The sequence below is a fragment of the Planococcus citri genome, chromosome 5 (assembly GCF_950023065.1).
Source record: "Planococcus citri chromosome 5, ihPlaCitr1.1, whole genome shotgun sequence".
Lineage (NCBI taxonomy): Eukaryota > Metazoa > Arthropoda > Insecta > Hemiptera > Pseudococcidae > Planococcus > Planococcus citri.
In genome coordinates this window covers 72,027,407-72,047,961 of record NC_088681.1, presented here as the reverse complement: position 1 = coordinate 72,047,961, position 20,555 = coordinate 72,027,407, and the positions used below count along the sequence as shown (strand labels likewise).

General features: G+C 40.0%; 1 protein-coding gene across 12 annotated transcripts in view; it reads right to left on the bottom strand.

Annotated features, from left to right (window-relative positions):
* The window catches only part of LOC135847658 (dystrophin, isoforms A/C/F/G/H-like), a 101,085-nt gene that overhangs the window by 11,390 nt on the left and 69,140 nt on the right, over positions 1-20,555 (bottom strand). For 7 of the 12 annotated variants that reach the window (XM_065367292.1, XM_065367289.1, XM_065367296.1 and 4 more), the window contains 16 exons: positions 20,307-20,451; positions 19,907-20,042; positions 15,993-16,219; positions 13,364-13,618; positions 10,129-10,259; positions 9,632-9,841; positions 9,420-9,556; positions 9,029-9,233; positions 7,999-8,084; positions 6,876-7,060; positions 6,621-6,763; positions 6,382-6,493; positions 2,306-2,568; positions 2,021-2,158; positions 1,575-1,812; positions 32-119 (listed from right to left, as the gene is read on the bottom strand). In XM_065367292.1, the coding sequence (XP_065223364.1) occupies positions 32-119; positions 1,575-1,812; positions 2,021-2,158; positions 2,306-2,568; positions 6,382-6,493; positions 6,621-6,763; positions 6,876-7,060; positions 7,999-8,084; positions 9,029-9,233; positions 9,420-9,556; positions 9,632-9,841; positions 10,129-10,259; positions 13,364-13,618; positions 15,993-16,219; positions 19,907-20,042; positions 20,307-20,451 (2,699 nt within the window). Of the gene's footprint in view, positions 1-31; positions 120-1,574; positions 1,813-2,020; positions 2,159-2,305; positions 2,569-2,653; positions 2,815-6,381; positions 6,494-6,620; positions 6,764-6,875; positions 7,061-7,998; positions 8,085-9,028; positions 9,234-9,419; positions 9,557-9,631; positions 9,842-10,128; positions 10,260-13,363; positions 13,619-15,992; positions 16,220-19,906; positions 20,043-20,306; positions 20,452-20,555 lie in introns of those variants that run through there. The other 5 variants (XM_065367291.1, XM_065367294.1, XM_065367297.1 and 2 more) reach the window with 5 other exon arrangements.

Below are 20,555 nucleotides of genomic sequence, written 5' to 3'. Positions count from 1 at the left end.
TACAATAATTAAACATCGAGTCATTACTCACCCGGAGTATCGACAAAATGTCCGTTCATTTTGGCTGGCGAATCTGTGGCTAACTGGGAAGCAGTCACCGATCGTGTTTGCAATGTCGGCTGAAAAATACAACATAGGTACTCAATACTCACGCACCAGCGGGCAACACCCCAACAATAAACACAATTGATTACTAATTCGCAATGTTCAAATACTGGGTGCACAGAAATATCGAGAGTACCCACTACCCACCAGTACCCCCAAAAAAGTTGTTTGCTAACACTGTTTCGGCTGGTCACGGTTACAGCGAATGATACAAAAAGTAATAATCTCATAGCACATGCTCGGATGTTGGACTGACCTGAGGTGTTTGATAATGATAACATTCCACCAATCAAACGCATCTACTCGTACGAGTATTTCACGTCGTCGCGTCGTCGCCACTTGGTATTTTTAATAAAGAACTTTTTTCAAGGTAGTAGGGTATATTCGATATTTTTGCGCACCTTGCATACCAGTAGGTACATCTACATATGTACTAGGTACTTTACTTACTGTACATATGTAATGTACATTGAGATGGATCGCCTCCGCTTACCTCCCCGCCCCTTTCCTTTCCTTTCCTTCCCTTCCCTTCCCTACCTGCGGATTTTGACCAAATTCAGCGGAGGCTTTCATTTCAAGTCAACAGTTGATGAGAAAAACGTTTAGCTCAAGCTCTGCAAGTGTCACTGGACGAGAGATGGGATGGCGATCACGATGGCGTGAGGCGTGTCACCTATCGTCGATATTTCAACATTACCGTAGGTGGCGTAGGAAGGAATGTACGTAACGTACAGGGTGCGCAAAAATATCAAGTAAGTATGTACCTGCCCCGGTCGGTCACAGTGAATGATACGAGTAATAATCATACTTCTACTCGTAGCACATGATTGGTGGTTGGACTGAAGCGATGACATTTGACATTCCACCAATCATACGCATCTACTTGTACATAAGTAGTACATAGACATACATATGTATTTCTCCATTCACGTTGCCAACATACGAGTAGGTACATACATATGTACGAGTAAGTTATTATACGAGTATAATATTATAGGTATAGGTATGTAATGTACATACTATGTACATTGTACGATGTATTTTCAAAGAAAAACTTTCTGTGCACCCTGCACATACGAGTAAGCAGGGTCATTAGGAATAGGTATAGGTACCTACGACCACAGGTGCTACTTGTACAGGGTGCCCAGAAATATCGAGCACCTCTAAGAAAGTTTTTCATTAAAAATATACGCGTAGGTTGGCAACGTGAAATAGATGCGTATGATTGGTGGAATGTTATCTCTCCAGTCCAACAACCAACCATGCGCTATCATTATTACGCGTATCATTCACTGTGACCATTTGACCAACCAAAGTATTTTAGTAGAAAACTTTTTTAGGGGGTGCTCGATATTTCTGGGCACCCTGTATGTAAGTATAGGTACGAGTACTGTGATAGGTAATACGGTAATACGGTAATACGTTACAGCCTAAAGGCAGAAGTTAAAGTTAAAGTTAAAGTTGCTCACTTCATCCAAAAGTTGTCTGAGACGCTGCAGCTGCGCCTCCAACTGTCGATTATGATCTTCGAGTATTTGCATTCTAGCTTCCAAGCGACCTTTGTGCTGACGCAGTAATTTTGCTTCGGCAACCATTTCAGCTTCGGCTACGTTGGCTGGCAACGTAGCGCTGCCACTGCAATTACTTTTGCTGCCTCTCAAACGTTCGTACTCGGCTTGCAAGGCGTTGTTTTCATCTTCCAGATCCCTGCAAAATGCAAAATTTGCCTCGCTTGTAATGTAAACCTCTCCGGTGCAGTGGACGGCAGGTACCAGAGAACCTACTACCTAAGTACGGTACGACTACGAGTATAGGTAGAGGTACTAAGTACTCGTAGCGTAGGTAGTAGGTAAGGTACCTACTGTTGCAGTGTTGTGTATCGCGTATCGCGTATCGCGAATTCGCGACCCCTTACTTTATCATCGCCTCCAATTCTTGGCGTTGGTCGGCATCTATGGCGGCGATTATCTGTACCGGACTTTTAGGCACAGGTATACTATCTCCGTTCAGCGACTGGCAATACTGCGCGATTAATCGATGCTCGTCCTCGCTGCTACGAGTACAAAACACAACGTCGTCAGGTACGAAGCGTGATTACAGTTACACTGATTACAGTCGCAGTTACCGCGATTACCTACGTCTACGACTACGACTACGACTACGACTACGAGTATTTATGTATAAGCGTAAGGAAACTCACGAGTCTGGCGTCGAATTGCTTCGGTTACGTAATTCCGCTTCGGCTAGACGATTGGCGTACATTTCCAGACGAGAATGCATATCGTACGGGCCCAAAGTGTGCGAGTGTTGCGGCGAAGGTGCCGGACTTTCCAAAGTGTCGCCCTCCAGAACCGTCTGTACGGGAAGGTAACCAACACGCGGGTGCTTCTTGAAGTAGCGTTTTGATTTGAATTTGTTTCTTAAAGCTCGAGTAAAATCACGCACATCTTCGCCCGAAGTAGTCTGCAAATAAACAAACACAAACACACGCTTTTTTTCACCAAATACAAAGTACCTAACCGACCTATATATATATGAATACACGTACCTAGTACCTTGTGGTGCCCGGGTCTTTTATGGTAATTGTGGTGCCCGCGTACATAGAGGATCACATATATATGTATGATAAAGGTGTTTTGGAGCAGTTTATTTTTTTTGGGTTTTTTAGTCATAGTGGTGCCCGTTCTATAAACTTGGTACTTGTGGTGCCTGCCTCAAAAATTTTTTTTTCACCTTAGAGTGCATTTCATGAAATTCTATATCGTTTTATATAAAAAGACCTTGTGGTGCCCGATTTGGGCGCCACAAGCCCAAAACCGGGCACCACAATGACTACGCATACTTAAAACGGGCACCACAATGACTAAGTTTAAATCTAGACATATTTGTATCAAAACGAGGTCACACATATACAACGTGCAATCCGAGATCACCTCCAAAAAATTTTGAAAATATCAAAAAAATACAACTTATTATATGGGGGCCGCGTTCAACTGCACGTTCATACGTAGGCATAGGGCCAGAGCATGGCCAGATATATTTTGTTTTAGCGTACGTATGAACCGAGATCCTACACGGCACTTCCTTTAAATTTTACCATGATCCCGCTTTACGCGCCCTTTATATAATATTGAAAAATGTATATCCGTACGTAGAATGCGTGTAAAACGAGATCACCCTTCAAACTTTGTACAGAGACAGTACATGACCTCGTTATTAACGTGTGCTATGTGAAAAAATCCGAGATCACCAAAAATGAGTCGGTGATCTCGTATTGCACTATGTATATAATTTTTTGACCTCGTTTTGCACTAAATTTACATATATTTATATGTAAGTAGGGTATATTTTACTATTTTAGCTTACGAGGGTCATTCCATGCCAAATCGGCGGGATGGGTCTTGGATTTCTTTTTAAAATCACATCATCCGTAAAGGTCATCGAACGATGACTAATGAAGTAATGAATTACGCAAACTTTATATGTTTTCAATTTTTTTAGCAGAGCTGTGAGGCTTCAAAGTTCTCCAAAATGACCGAAAATGGAAAATCTTCACTCGACTAGTAAATACCTCCGGCGCGGCGGCGTGGTTGTACGTGGTATCGAATTTTGAACATTTTTTAAAAAAATTTATTGTAGTATTGTCGTATACCTAAGTGAGCCTGATCATTGATCTAGGCGACGCTTTCGATATTTATTCAACGAGCCTCTTCGAGGTTAAAAATCGAGAGTGGGAAAATGGAAGGTTTATAACGCTAGGTAGTACCTATACCTACCTACTAACCATCCTGTTTAATTCGATTAATGTTTCCGGACGTGCGTTCGAATTGTACCTTTTTATTTCATTATTTTTTCCACGTTATTACATGTAATGTAATATTAGAATAATTTTCGACTCGAATTAAAACGAATTAATTTTCGATTCGCGAGTGTTATTATTTCACCAAATGGAGTTATTTTAATACTTTCGAGTACGAGAATACGAGTATAATGGAGTAAGCGAATATTTACGAGTGCACCAGCTAGGGTGAGGCAAAGGTCTCAACCCGTAGCTATGGTCAGCATCTAGGGTCTTATTCCAAAAGGTTAGGTCAAAAATAGTCTACGAAAAAGACTGGGATTGATACTTATTGAAGATTGCCAAGGTAATGGTATAAAATTAAGTTTCGAATAAGATAGTTCAGGTACGAACTTTTTAACCTAATTTATAATTTAGTTGATCTAGGTAAAGATCTCCCCGCTTAATTTTCTAATCATATTTAATTTCTAAAATTCAAATAGGATCGTAATCGATAGATTATATTTCGATGATCGTATCGGGGATATATTCCTCACATGCGCTTTTAGTTTAACTTGTATAGTACATATAATTCTCTTTTTATTCGATCATGTATTCGAAACCTATTTTCATATTCTTTCGAGCATTTATTTTACGTAGATAGGTAGGTTTATTTCTTCCTATCGAACCTCTCCCATTAATCTTTCCAAGTTATTTTCCTTACCTATTTCATCGCATGTATTCCCTAGTCTAAAAATTCCTTTTCAATCCTGAAAACCTATACTACAGTATGTAGGCACTTTGCGAGGGCGATCCACGATCGATGTCAAAATCGGTGTCCATCATTTAAATACATATAACCACCGTGTCCACTAGTTAAAATTCTGAACAAATTCTCAGTTTTAGCCCTTTTTATGTAGAATAACATTCGGTACCTATCCAAAAATTGGATGGACATTTTTTTTTCATTTTAGAGAAAAAAAAATTATGTACCGTACAAGTTTGGCACTTATTGCAGAAATACCATCAGAAACTTGAAAAATAACATTTTTACATTTTTGAGATATTTTACCAATGTGTAGACGAACATGTGAAAAAATAACCCCCTCCCTCCCTCCCTCCCTCCCCGAAAAAATGTCCGTCCAATTTTTTGATATGTTAAGACACGTATTCTACATAAAAAGGACTCGATGGAAAATGTTTTCAGAAATTTGACTCGCGGACATCGTGATTATATTTAAATTAATTACCTACATTGTACATACATATATAAGTTTTAAAATCAATTTTCTTAGGTTTTTGAAAGTGAAAACGCAGATTTTGACACCATTCGTCCATTATCCTCCCCCTCCCCAGGTATGCACCAACTACAACTTAAAAAAAAGTCGAAAATTCTCTACCACGTACAACCGGAGCAATTTGCAACTGAAATTTTCCATTTTCGGCCATTTTGGAGAATTTTGAAGCCCCATAGCTTCGCCATAAAAAAAAAAAAACAAAATAAAATAAAATAATGTCTGGTTTGCGTCATTCGTCATCGTTTGATGACTTCCACACGTGATCTGACTTTTTAAAAAATCCAAGACCCATCTCGCAAAAATCCGCTGATTTGGCGCGGAATGACCCGCAAGTAATTTTAATAATGTTTCTCACAACTTTCGCTATGTGTTGCCGAGTTAATTTAACCTTACTGAAATTTAATTTACAGTTGAACAATTTTCAGCCAAGTTTCATACGTTTTTGGTTTCCATATTTAGGTACTAGGTACTAGGTAAAGGTAGGTTACAGGGTGCGCAGCGACGTTCAATAATAATACGAGTACCGCATATTTTTATGTAGGTTATACCAAACTTTGTCGGCTAGCTATTTTCAAATTATTCGACACTTTTTTCTGAAAGACCAAGATGACCACATTTTTCTGCCGACGTCCTTTTCGAGTTCAAGGACTTGAAATCAACTATGTAAGTATGTCACTTTTTCAAAAACTGTTAATCATTAATTAAAGAGCTCTATTCCAAAGCGGGTCAAGTCACTTTTTTCTCCAAAAAAATCGTTTATAATTTTTGATGCTAAGATTTGTTCTGTTTGCGAAGGTCGGTGCACCTTTCCTTTCTTTGGACATAGAACAATTGCTTGCAGAAAAATTCACTTTGAAAAATCGATGACTTGACCCACTTTTGAAGTGAAAATCTCCGTAAAACGTGCTTTTTTTAAAAATGACTTAACCCACTTTGGAATAGAGCTGTTCAATTGATCAAAAGAAAGAAAGAAAGAAAGAAAGAAAAAGTTGCATACGTGCGAATAATGTGTGATAAACAAAACACACGCGGAGACTTGTGTTTTGCAATGCCTAACAAGGTGTGAAAACGATGCAATCGCAAGTACCTAACAACAACTTTGATATGTAATGATAATGAGGCTGCGAGCGGGGAAAAATAACGCGGCAATCGGCAAAAATGTAAAACAAATGCCTAACGATTGTGACTGGAACAACTTACCGCCGTACAATACTCCTGCATCGGATGCGATAGTTTATGAGTTTTGCCTTTGCGACCGGAGAAGAAACAGTTTTGACACATGTCAAAATTGAAACATTTCAAACATCGATACCTGCAAAGTACGTAAACGGTAAAAATGATTGAAAAAAAAACAACACTCGTTGCGGCAGCAGATGGTACGAGTACGAGTACGAGTGTATTGAGTGTGAAAAAAATCAAATAAAAAAAAATAGCCTCACCTGAAACCGGTGATGGGATATTCTTTGCAAATGTTGCATTTAGCCTGATGTCTAGCGTTTTCGGCAGCCGCCAATCTGTGAAGAACTGGTAACCAAACCATACTCTGAGGTTCTTGTTGTAGCCAGCTTAAAAAGTGAACGGCCTACAAAATACGTAGGTAATAGGTATGCGCATTAGGTATAGTAAATACGAGTAGTACCTAATATAGTATACGTAGACGTAGACGTAGATACAATATATAGGTATGTACATACTTCGATGGTAGCTCTGTCTTTGCCGGCCTTCAAAAAGCAACTCCTGACTGATGGTTCGATGTTGGAACCGCCGAAAGCGGCAACTTCGCCCAGCTGTCGCGGCAGTTGAATACAGTCGTGCAGCAGCAATCCCAGCTTTCGTTGATCCACCAAGCGATTTGGATCCGCAATCAAACGGTACAAATCTGCCATTTTATAAGACGAGTAAATCACGTATGCACATAAGCATAGTACTGTACATCTACATACTACATATTATACGTATTGTATTTGTACTCGATTATCACGCACCAGTTAGCCACACGCCACACGCCCGCGCCACCAAAAATACTCGTAGGTACATAGCTTCGTGTGTATGTACGTGTACGTGTACGTATTTACTACATACATACATACATACATACATACATTAGCAGAGGCGCGCTTGATTTTTTCCATGTGTTCTCGAAGCAGCTCACTGCTGGGCAACGAAAAGAAGGTATATACCTACTCCATCAGGTTGGAGAAAGACTTATATTTAGGCTTGTAATTCAATTTTCAATTTTTAAGGAGGGCTCCCCACTCGAGTGTATGTTTTTTAGATATTCCCCAGACTTTTTCCAACATCAAAAAAATGTTTTTATTCACTTCCAGAGAGGTGAGGAACTCGAATAGCTCGTGCATGTAACGCCAAGTTGATAAAATCGGATAATACAGGTCTTTAGTGGTATTCTGCCTCATATACAAACTCAGTTGGCTTGTTTTTGAATGTCTGTAGCGAGTGGAAACAGAATAGACTTTTTGCAGCCCGGCATCCGCACTGGGCCGCAAAAAGTCTGAGGTTTATCTAGTATGGGCTGCGTAATACCACTTTTCATGTGTATGTATGTATTGTATGTATGTACCTAGGTGCGCTTTTACGTATTTTTTGCAGAAACCACGCCGCGCCGAGCACAGAGCATATTTACACAACAACCGCCGCGCCGCGCAAAAGTTGTACTTGTACGAGTACATACGAGTATAGCCTTTTCAGTACGTAAGGTACGTTAGGTACTCGTATTACGTATAAATGTTGTATCTACATAATGTATGTATATGTATTATAGGTAATATAGCCAGGTAACTACGTGTATTATGTACTTACATCTGTATTTCTCTTCCAAGTGTCCTCTGCATAACAATATGATGCCAACCTTGAACGACAAAACTCTAACTTGGCCGGTTCTTTGACTGTAAAAATATTTGTGATACGTACGTTACACATGTCACATGTATATTGTACCTAGCTACCTACATACGAGTATGTGCATTGTGCACAAAGCAACACATTAGGCTTAACGACTAAACAAAACATCACTGTAGGTGTACGAGTACGTGTAAGTATAACAACCGGCATTGCAACCGCGATCGTCGCGTCGTCGCAACAAACAAATCATCTTGATCACAGATTGTGGAGAATTTTGAAACAGATCGATGAATTTACTCGTACGAGTATACGAGTATGTAAATCACATTCGAGGGAAACGTTCTTTTTGAAAACCATTTCAGCTCAAGCTAGGTAGGTAGGTACATACTTAGTACTTACATACCTACAAAATCAGCTCCAAGAAGAAAGTGCGAAACCGGTATCAAATTACGAGTAATACTCGTACAAACAAAAATCATTTCAAAAATACGAGTACCTAAGTATGTCATTGTGTGGAATTTACTTGTAGAAACTCACAATCGTTTTTCATAGCTCCCATACATTTTTCAAAAATACCTACCCCGGTATAAGCGGTTTTGGTTGCTGTTTTTCTTCTTTTTTTTTTTGCATTGTTGGCTTCATATTTTTGAAAATTCTGAAGTGATCGCCGATCGGCGATCACACATCACTTCTCGAAGTCACGGATCATCGATCATTTTGACGACAGACGACAGATTACAAATTACAGATCATGGACCATTGAAAAATGTTCCGGATCCGGACGTATGTACTCGTACGTAGTGATGTACTATGTAGTTGTACAGTGACTACTGACTAGTCACAGTCACAGTCGCAATACAGATACACATAATACATATATATGGGTACTCGTACTAGCTATATTTACCTATTAGCTACTCACTACTTACGTTAGTAGATACACATTACTTTGCTTACCTACGTAGTACGTACTTAAGTAGGTACTTACCTATCGTAAATATTGAGAATCCAATTGACAATGAGATCGATATTGAGCGGTAAATTGACAATTGTCGGATGCTCTTTGGCTAGAATTTCATACAGTGACGTGAGAACGGTAACCATATCTTGGACATCGAGTAATTTATCGTTCTGAGCTCTTAATCCGTGACTATCAAACGCTTCGATGGCTCGATTCAACGATAATAAATGCACTGTTTGCAATCCAAGTAAACAAACAAACAAACGAATAGGATGCATTAGTACATACCTTTAATTGGTGTTACGATTACACGCGGATAATTACTAGCTAGGTATACGTATACGTAGTCAGGTAGCTATAGCTATACTAGCTAGGTACAACGAGTACGATAACACCTGACTGCGGCGTGGCGACTTACAGTTCAATTTCTTTTGAACCGTCCTCAATTTTAGAGCGGTTCTATATGCTGAAAAATGCACTTGATTCAAATCGGACAACGAATCTAGCAATTCGGTCATTTTAGGATGATCCCAATGAGTGGTTTCGCAATCGTGGCTAAACAAGAACGAAAAGAAAAACCGAAATTACAACCCGAACCGTCACGTCGTACTGTCGCGCTGTCATACTCACTTTATGTAGTAAGGTACTTTGTTGGCGGTCGTCGACCTTTCCCAAGGCGGATCGACTGATTTGGCGAGTAAAGTTTGAGCGCAGGCTGTGCCAGTTGGTGCGCCACTCGTGTATGTGCCGCCGCCGCCGCCGCCGCCGCCTATTCCGCATTTCGCTATTTCGCGTAGCTGCTTGTACCGATTATCCATGGCAGTTTGCAGATATTTCCATCTAAAAAAGTGAAAACCCGTACATGTACTCGTATATTGTATATGTATGTACGTATACTTATACTACATACAAAATGAAGATAAGACTACTGATTGGCGCCTGGCGCGGGCGCGGCGCGGTGTCTGCAGCAGAACAGTCGCCCTTTCACAAGGCACTAGGCAGGCGGGTAGGGTAGCTGCCGCTGCCGCTGCCGCTGCCGCTGGCTACTCCTACTCGTCTCCTAAGTCGTAATGTACGAGTGTATATACGCTTACCGCTTACCGCTTACTGCTTAGTGCTTTGCTCACCTGCTATTTAAATCTTCTACTTTACGCAAATTACTCGGCGATATGTACACGTCTGAAGAAGATAGTAAAGTGGCTTGATCGTTCACATCTTCCAAGGATCTCTGCAACGGACTAAGACTTTCACCAAATCTCTGCGATGTAAAAAAAAAAAAAATCACAAAATGTAGGTAGGTAGTAGGTACGAGTATTGAACAGTGCCTAGTTACTATGTACGAGTAGTTAAGCTTCCTTTATAGTGGCAATAAGCTGGTAATAGAAAATTTCTACAGAAAATCGTGGAATTTTTTCAAACTCAATTTTATGCACTTTTGAACCTCTAAACTTGTAAAATAATAACATTTCTTATAAATTCTGATGATTATTCACTTTGATAAAAGCTTTTTAATCTTCATCTCATTCGTCACTTTTCTATGGAAAAGTTGAAAAATTTTGACTGTTCCATTGAAAATTGATAAAATTCCACAGCCAGTATAAATGCTTCCATTTGAATCTACACATTTGACTTTTCTGTAGAAAAATTCCATGGCCACTATAAAGGAAGCTTCAGATAATAGACATTAGGGTGGATGGCTGGCGCTGGCGATGAAAAAAGGTCCGCTCATTTCGACCAAATTCAGCAGTCCAAAATCAGCCAGAAAAAGTTTCAGCTTCGGAGATGCCCCTCTAGGTTCTCTTCTAGAGAGTCGGTACATATTTTCGAAAAAATTGCGGGTTCTTCGCTTTCCGCGTTTCAAAATACGATACGTAGGTAGGTACGAGTACATATTTGCTAGGGAGGGACGGAGGGAGGGAGGGGGGGTTGAAAATTCTTGTGGGGATACTTTTACACCTACTAAGGATTTACAATACGTATAACATACTGAAAATTGGACTGAGAAAAGTGTTATGAAATTTCAGAAAAAAGGGGTTCCCCACAAAGGGGAGGTGGTGTGGATCTGACATTTTTCAAGCGCGAGTTTCTCGATGGTATACCCACTTTCCATGCTAGTATCAACCCGAACGCTCTCGAAGGCCATTTCATCCCTCCCACGCGCCCGTAGCTTTTTTGTGTTTTTTAGAAAACCCCTCTCAGCCATTTGAATGGTTCTAGCCCCCCCCCCTCCTTGGGGGTAGAAGGACAGTTGATATATCACCAGATCGGAAATTGGACGTAAAACAAAAAAATGAGCTATTTGCGACGTAAAATTAACCCCTCGCGAAAAAATTGTAAAAAATGCCGCGGCGGGACACTTTTTACGCTCTACACGCGAGGCACGCGGGGTACGGAATGAGACTTTTAATACGTTGAACAGGACCCCTTCCACTACAGTATCCCGCAAAAAAACCTTTTGTAGGAATTAGTCCGAATAAATCCACTCGTTTCATCTAAAATTCTCGAACTATACCTATAGGTACAATTTCGCAAAAATTAGTCAACCCGACACGAACAAAACTAGCGGTGTTTTGTTGGGAGGAGGGGGGGGGGGAGCAAAAAAATTCCCAATTTTGTCGAATAAAATGACGAGTTCTTAAAATTAAATAAACGAAAACGATGGAATAACAAATTTTCCAAAAAGTTGTTATTTCTCTTTAACCTGGAAGTTTCAACAATTTATTTTTTTGGTTTAGAAAAGAGATACCTAGAAAAATTGACCGGAGCAAAGCGAGAGCAAAAGTTTTTGAAAATGTGTACCTACTACCTACTTCGAGAGGTAAAAAAACTATGTTGGATCAAAATTTTAGAATTTGAATGACAAGTTTTTAAAAATTTCAATTTTGATAATAAAAATCAGCAAACAGGTCCGAGCGGAGTGAGAGCAAAAGCTACGAGTAGTTTCGAGAAGTAGAAAAACAATGTTTTTTAGGTGAAAAATGAGGTTTTTTTTTGGTTAAAACGTTTCTTAAAATTTGAATAGCCGATAGACTTTTATAAAAGTGCCGTCTCAATTAATTTGGAAAGAAACGCGAGAGGCCTAAGCGAAGCGAGGGCAAAAAGTTTGAAAAATGTGTATTTCGATAGGTAAAAAACAGTTTTTTTTTTATTGTCAACACAATTTAAGAATTTGAACGTAGATACCTACGTATGTACTATGTACGTACCTGCTTAATTAAAAATTGCAAAAACTTACAGAAATACATATATTTGAAATGATATATTTTTTTTTTTTTGGTTCAAACATGGCCCTTGAGATCCCTTGGTGTCTCAGTAGCCTGGAGACCGCCACGTAACATCGTAGTTAAGTCTGCCATCGCTACAATTATTAGGTAGATGGAAATAGTTCAAAGTTGAAGCTTGCGCGAAGCGAGGGTGAAAATGTCTGATTTGACGAGTGAAAACTTCATTTCTGCAGGCGGATCAAAAGTGAAATGTTTTATAGGTAGGGGTAGTACCTACTTTGGGACTGAAAATACTCACCGCACCGCACCGCGCGCGCGCCGATCAACGCGGCGTGCGGTACTATCGTACATATATTTTCAAAGTGAATACTGAATAGCGATGAAAAAGAAGACTAATCTTTCAAACGATATTCGCTCAAATTTCAGACAACATGTACATTGTACCTAGACCTACTGCAGTTGGAATGGAAAGTTGTTGGGCCAACTTTGCCAATACCCGCGTCCGCGTCCGCGTCCGCGTAGCAGTCTTGATATCTGCAACTTGTGGCAACTCGATCAATAAAATAAGCTCAACTTTACAAATTTGAATTCATTTTTCAGGGCGTTCTGATCACAATTTCGAGCTGTCAGCCAGATATTCGGATTAGGGCCTCGGAGGGTTGAAATTATTCCTATACTCGTACCTATACATACATGTACGAGTATGTACATGTAATACGTATACGTATAAAATCAACCTCGGATACATTTTCAACTTTCAACAGGGGACAGCAGATTGTAAGTCCTACACCCTTCCCTCACCCCGTCACCCGGTAAGCGTGTAAGTTGAATACGAGTACGAGTATACCTATATTACCTACTCGTTCGTACGCTATCAACAACACCTATGCGAGATTTTACCTTTTGCGATGATAGCAATTTTATTTTGATTTGTGTAGATTTACTCGTACTCGTACTCGTACTCGTACTTTCAGCTATACTCGCAGTCGCAAGTACATACGAGTAGGACTGTAGCCCGTATGCGTGCGACCGTGCGTACATAGTAGATAGTAGATACTACAGAGACACAGACAAGTACTCGTAAGTATACTAGGTACAATGGTACATCTACATATCTCTATCTACTACATATGCTTACCGATCCGAAGTTAACCCAAGTCGTAAACGGCGCCGTAAACAGGCGTAAACCAGTAGATAAGTAACCAAACCAAACCAAACCAAACCAAAACATACAAGTAGTAAAGTGCGAGTAAGTGATGCTTACTCGTAATTCGTCCAACAAATCTGGCACACTGCTCACGTCATTCGGTGGTAACCAATTCTTGGAAACGCATTCGGCCGAGTTCAACTTGTCAGAAACTTCATCGATGTTCTTTTGAAATGATCGCATTTTCTGCCAACAAATGAAAACCAAAACGCGCGTATAAGTTTTACACTGCTTCTGTTTTTCCGCTTCGCTCGTAGGTACATACGTATGTAATACGTATATTGCGCTAATCTTACTCCTCGTATCAATCAACTAAGCTACGAGCACCAGCACCAGCACGAGCAAGCAGTAAATGCATAATTATGTACTACTCGTATGTAGTAAGTCTAAAGTAGGCACGCCGCGCCGAGCCGCATCGCATTTCTTAAAATATCCGAACCATCGAAGGGCTTGGGCTTGGGCGAGCGCGAACACGCGCTCTGGCTCGCGAGACACAACACCCAGTCGTCGAGATGAACAGCAGATACTACAGGCGAATTTCAGCTTTCAGCTTACATACGTACGTATTATACTTATCGAATGATGGTGAGATGAAGCGTCGAGAGAATCAAAAAATGGGCATGCGCGTTCGAAACAACGCAACGCAACGCAACGCAACGCACCGCACCAACGCCGACAATAATAATTTTACCTCTTCGTAACCCTTTTGACGAAGCCGACGGTACCGGTACGGGTACGGGTACGGGTACGGGTACGGGTACGGGTACACTTAAGTAGGTATAGGTAACTACTACAGGGTGCCCAGAAATATCGAGTACTCCTAAGAAAGTTTTTTATTACGAGTAAAAATATACGCGTAGGTTAGTAACGTGAACGGTTAAATAGATGCGTATGATTGGTGGAATGTTATCTCTCCAGTCCGGCCAACAACCAATCATGCGCTATCATTATTACGCGTATCATTCGATGTGACCAACCCAAGTATGTATTTTAATAGAAAACTTTTTTAGGGGTACTCGATATTTGTGGGCACCCTGTATAGTAGGTAAGTGAGCCAGTACATTATCTACGTCCTACGTCTACATACGAGTAATACAGCTACAAGCAAAAAAGTTGAGCGGACTCTCATTCAACCCTTATTACATGTAGCTTTGTAGCTAGGAAGCTATTTTTTTCCCCCAGATAAATGTAGAAACAGAAAGCCTTCGACGAGTACTTGATGCGAAAACTATAGCGGAGGGGAAATCTTGAATTTAAGGACCCCATATTTGAGGAGAGGGGAGCTAAACTCGACGTAAAACTTTTTGGAAAAATGTTTTCTTTTAAATCTCATTTTGAAGCGAATTCCAAAATTTGAACCGATTTGGCCCCACAAAAGGACAGGGGAAGATAATGTACCAAAAACAACAAATTTTGAAAACTGAACCGATTTCGCTCGTTTTTGTTTTAAGATCTTTCTTATGAGTTATGACTCGTAGTGATGTAGATAAGTTACGAAGCACGTAGAATTCAAAATTTTTCTAGTTTGAGTCTTAAAAATTGAAAATGCATTACCTAGGTATTTCGAACAATCGTATAACTTTGAGATTTCATTTCGCGGCCGAATGTTTCCCATTTGCTAATTGTAAGCATTTTCTTTATCATCAAATAGTACTTAGGTAAATGTAGATAAACAAAAAATCCAACTCACACTTCTCAGCCACGTACATAGGTACGTAATATCTCTTTTTACATAATTACACTCGTATTGCTTAGTAGGTATAGGACATAGGTAATAGTTGTAAGGAAAGGGACTTTGGGACAAACGCAGAAAAAGCGAGTTCTGAGAGCGAAACGGGGGAACGAAGGGGATACGGGGGGTTGGACCGCAAAGCAGCCCGGGGCGGAGCCCCCTAGTACATACATACATACATACTCGTATATCCACCATATAAACGCTGCTACGTCTATGCATGCTCCTTTTCAAATAGGTACTTAAACTTATGTACCTACATATTATACATAACTCGTAGCTCCTTCAATTTCGATGGTAGACAAAATACTCGTATGTACGTGTGAACATAATTTTTTTTTTGTCAAGTATTCGATGTTCATGTTGATGTTGTAATGTAGTTAAACTTGAAATATTTTTGGAGAAAAAACAAAGCCAGGTAAAGGTAAAATGGGCGACTTGGCCCTATGCTCGGATTTTAAAACTAACCAGCGCAAGTTATCCATCGATTGTACGGTGCTGGACCGCGCGGCGCGGCACGGCCCGGCGCTGTTCCGCCATTAAAAAGCCTATTCCATAAAAATTAACGACGCATTTTCAAAATTCAAAGTTTTTACGTAACTCGGATAGGTTGAGGCTATTTCAGCGAGTCTTTCAGGAAATTGAACCAAAAATGGCGTACTTGGACAATTTCATATCCAAGTAAAATATTCGTACTCGGACCTGCCATGCCGGCCTCGGCCTCGGCCTCGGCCGAGTACGAGTATACGAGTATACGAGTTAATCTAATCGTTAAACGGGCGGAGGCGGAGGCGGTAAAACATGCGTAAATTTTCCACTTTTACTCACCGTAAAGGTTTCATCTAATTTCTTTTGCCATAGGTCCGATCTATCCAACAAGCTTTTCCATCTGTCTGACAATTTATTCACCTCTCTACGTATGCATCTAGACAGATCACTGCGAGCTTGATCCTCGTTGTTAATATTACCATTATTATTATTATTATTATTATTATTATTCGTGCCATTGTTAGTGGCGATGTTGGTGTTGTTGTTGTTGTTGCAATACGCATCGTCTGTGGGGGAGAAAAAGCGCTATTAATTAAGCATACGATTATACATACATACATACATACATACATATTACCGGTACCTAGTACCTATCTACTCGTAGCTACCTAGACCTACCTACGAGTACACCTCATTATGGTAAACCTGCATATAAGTAGGCTAGAGGGTAGTGGGTAGTGGGTAATGGGTATAGAGTTATGACTTGAGAGATTCAATCGCGTTTGCGCGTTTCTTGAATTTTATTTTAGCTGTCAAAAAGTTTTCATTTCCAGCTGCCTGTTCCAAAAATACCTAGGTAGTAGGTACCTGCGAAGATAGGAAAATACAAATTTCGAACAGCGCGGTGCGGTGCGGCATGGATGTCGATGTCGAAGGTACGCATCATTTTGGCAGATGGAAATTGAAAATTATACTTACTCACTAGTACATACAAGTGTACCCAGTGTATACGTATAGGTACTAGGTAGCACACGCGGATTTTGAACATTTTCAAATGTTAGACATTTCAGACGTGGTTAATCAAAAATTTGTTCTTAATCGAATCATAAATCATACGCTGTAGGTCTACCATGTACCGTACCTATGTACCTCGAAAGGCAAAACATTGACAATTACAATTTGGCTATAGCTATACTTTCTCGCGAGTCGCCTACATGTAGGGGAGCCGGGGAGGGTAGTGTTGACTTTGAGAAACGAAATTTGGCCCACATTGTACTCATTGTACTATGGTCCGTTACAAAAAAAGAAAAGAAAAAAAGACGAGCCCCAAAACATCCCTCCGACTTTCTCCCTCTCCCCGCCGCGCCGCGCCATATTGAATTAATTTACGAAACCCAGGGTCGTTGTGATCCGGATCATTTTCTGCAGTAGGAATCGTGATCCGTGATCCGGATCATTATATGTACCACAACGATTCGTGATCTATGATCCGATTCAAAATTTCCTGCAGATCATTTTTTCACCAGAAAGCTGCATTGCTGCAAGTTTTTGCTTCCAACATTCGATTATATTAAAACTTAATGGAGTTGAACTCGATTTGTTGGATATCGACGTAATAATAACGAATAATTGGTTTTTCGCCAGAGGATGCTTAGTTTTTGATTTTTTGACAAAAAACTAAAACTTTTTGTAATTTGAAAATATCATTTTTCAATTTCTGCAAGTTTGCAAGCTGAGGCTTACTTTTTCCCACCCCTGTATAATGTGTTATTGCAATTTTTTGAAAATAAAATGGAGACTACTTCCTTTTTCACGTTTTTGTTCCATCTTTCATTTTAAAAAAACAATTTAGTACCTTATAATACAATTTCCTAGAAATGATCCTAGAAATGATCCTAGAAATGATCCGTGAAAAAACTTGATCTGGATCATTTTTTTTCTGGGATGATTCGTGATCCGTGATCCGTGATCCGTGATCCGCAACAACCCTGACGGCCTGACACCCTGACGAAAGCCCTTTTTTTGTGTCACGGTCCAACCATGCAGTGTTGTCGAGTGTTGAGTGTACCATGGGAAATAGGTGCAGTACCACTACCGCGCCATCGCCACCACGCCCACGGCACTACGCAAAAATAAGCTCGAAAACATTGTGAAAACGGTTTCAGCTTCACCGCTCGAATACAAAAGGTACGTAATTAATACGTCAACGGTCAAATCTACGTATTTTTGAAATACGAGGTATTTTCGATAATTTTTGGAATGAAAACTGACTCGTTGAAAATGTGTGTTCTTAGGGTCGACTTTTCGAGTTATTTCTTTCTTAGACCTCGGCATCGTTTCATAAAAATTCACAACATTTCAACAAAAACAATAAAATCACTCCAAATACCGGCAAAATACAAATTTCCGCTCAAAACCACGCGCAAAACACTTTTTTTTAGCTATTCCCAATTTCCCACGGTACACTTCTCACGGTACTCGATTCTCATTTTTCAGTTTTTTCATAGGTGGTGGAAGAGCGATGTATTTTCAGCAAAACTGAATACGTACGAGTACCTATACCTTTACCTACTCCAGGGTGTCTAACAAAATCTGAAAACTAAAAAGAAGGACCTTAGAAGGACCATGGAAGGACCTTTTGGAAGGACATTTTCAATGTACCAACTGATCCCCCCCCCCATTATCTCGCTAAATTTTCCCAATTATTTACTCTACACTCCCCCCTCCCCTCCCAACGACATTTTTCCAATCATTTTTTTTTTTAAAGCTGGAAACAAAAATATAAAATAAAATGTTTTTGGAATTTCTCGAGTTGATTCTTCCATTCTAGGAAATGTTTGAAAATTGATGTAGTAGAATTCAAATCTGATCGACCGATTCGAGGGTGAAAGCTGTGAAAAATTGATGATACAAAACGTAAAACATCATTGTCGAAAGTTGATTTTCATAGCTTCAAAATTTTCAAATTTCAAGTTTTCAGAAAATAACATAAAGTTGGTATTTAACTCGTCACGTGTAAAAATACGAGTAAATGCCCGAGCGAAGCGAGGGGAAAATTTTTCGAAAATTCACAATTCCTGAGAGGTAAACCAACATTAAGTATTTTTGATTCGAGGAGTCAATTTTTCTACCCTATTTGAAAATTTGGAAAAAAGAAGGACCTCCGCGCAAAAAGGAGGACTTTTTACTGACTATTTCGAAAAGAGGACCCATAGGAAAAAAGACAAACTTTTACTGACCTAGAAGGACCGGAAGGACCGTTAGACACCCTGTACTCCTACACCTACCAAGGTATTCCAATGTACAATAGGTATTTTAGTGCGAAAAGCAAAATTTTTAATCAACATTTAGTACTTGAAAAAATTTGATACACCAGTTCCTGAAAAAATAATATCTATTTTGATTTTTTTTGTAGAAAAAATGCTACATATTTAAAAAAAGTTGGTTTCGGTTTCGGGTAATGTTTGGTATCGTAGCGCTCCACAGGCTACCGGCAGAATTTTTGTTCCAAGTGACGTCATTGCATAGATTCCCATGGTACACTACATTCCCCTACGACTAGGTATCGTACTTAGGTAGACCAAATTTGTACAGGGTGCCCAGAAATATCGAGCACCCCTAAAAAGTTTTCTACTAAAATACTTTGGTTGGTCACAGTGAATGATACGCGTAATAATGATAGCACACGATTGGTTGTTGGACTGCAGAGATAACATTCCACCAATCATATACCATACGCATCTATTTAACCGTTCACGTTGCCAACCTGCGCGTATATTTTTAATGAAAAACTTTCTTTGGGGTGCTCGATATTTCTGGGCACCCTGTACGTAGGTAGTAGGTAAGGTACCTTAGCATACATACGAATAAATAGCGAATAGTTTCATAGTCAGTATACTTGGTAGGTAGGTAATGGTAATGGTAATGGTAATAGCCAATAGGTATATTATACTCGTAGGATCTAACGTTGTGAAACAGTGAAACGAACTACTCGACGCGCGACGTACGAATACAAATACAAAACACAAACTACGTGTACAAACCACGAACCCCAGGCAACTGGCAACTTAACCTTAGGTAGGTTAGGTAATGGTAATAGTGATATACTCGTAGGTAAAATAGAGGTACAACTAGCGCCTAGCGCCTAGCGCCTAGCGCCTAGCGCCTAGCGGTAGCCGGTAGGTACATCTACATAATCGTGTCTAATTGTCTAAATTGGAATAGGAATTGGAATTGGCGAATTGGAAACTTACTACTGTCAAGTTGGCCGTTGACACCGCCGCTCAGCAATGCGGATTCGTTCGAGATGTACTGGCGACCGCTCAATAAATTACTTTCAATCACTACACGTTTGTCATCTAATTGTCTTCGGAAGGCTCTGTAATCATCCTGCGTGGCGAGGCGCGACAACCCCACAAACAAAACAAATCCAGTCGTTAGTAGCTACTCGTGCCTTAACATAGGTGTAGGTAGTTAGGTAGGTATGTGAGTATTCTGTTTGTTGATGTTGTTTTTTTGTTTTTACGGTACCTACGTACCTACCTACCTACTTTAAGACTTTTAGCGATGCATCGCATGCGATAGAAATTGGAAAATGGTAAAATGGTTGATTTGAATTTGTCTTACGTTTACTCGTATTAGCCTACGGCTTACCAGTTGTTTTTGCAAAGATATGGTATCACCGCCCATCGGTCCGAGACCAGTCAGCTCGGTATCTTTACGGATCACCCATTCGATGAGCTCTTGTAACGACAGCAGTAAAGCATTCCAATGCTCAACGTTACTTTCCAAACGATTCCTGCGCAACACAACAGTCTACGTTCACAAGAGGACAGAACTGCGTATAGGTTCGTGGTCTTGGTACATTGTAGGTACAAACGAGTACGAGTACGTATCTACGTA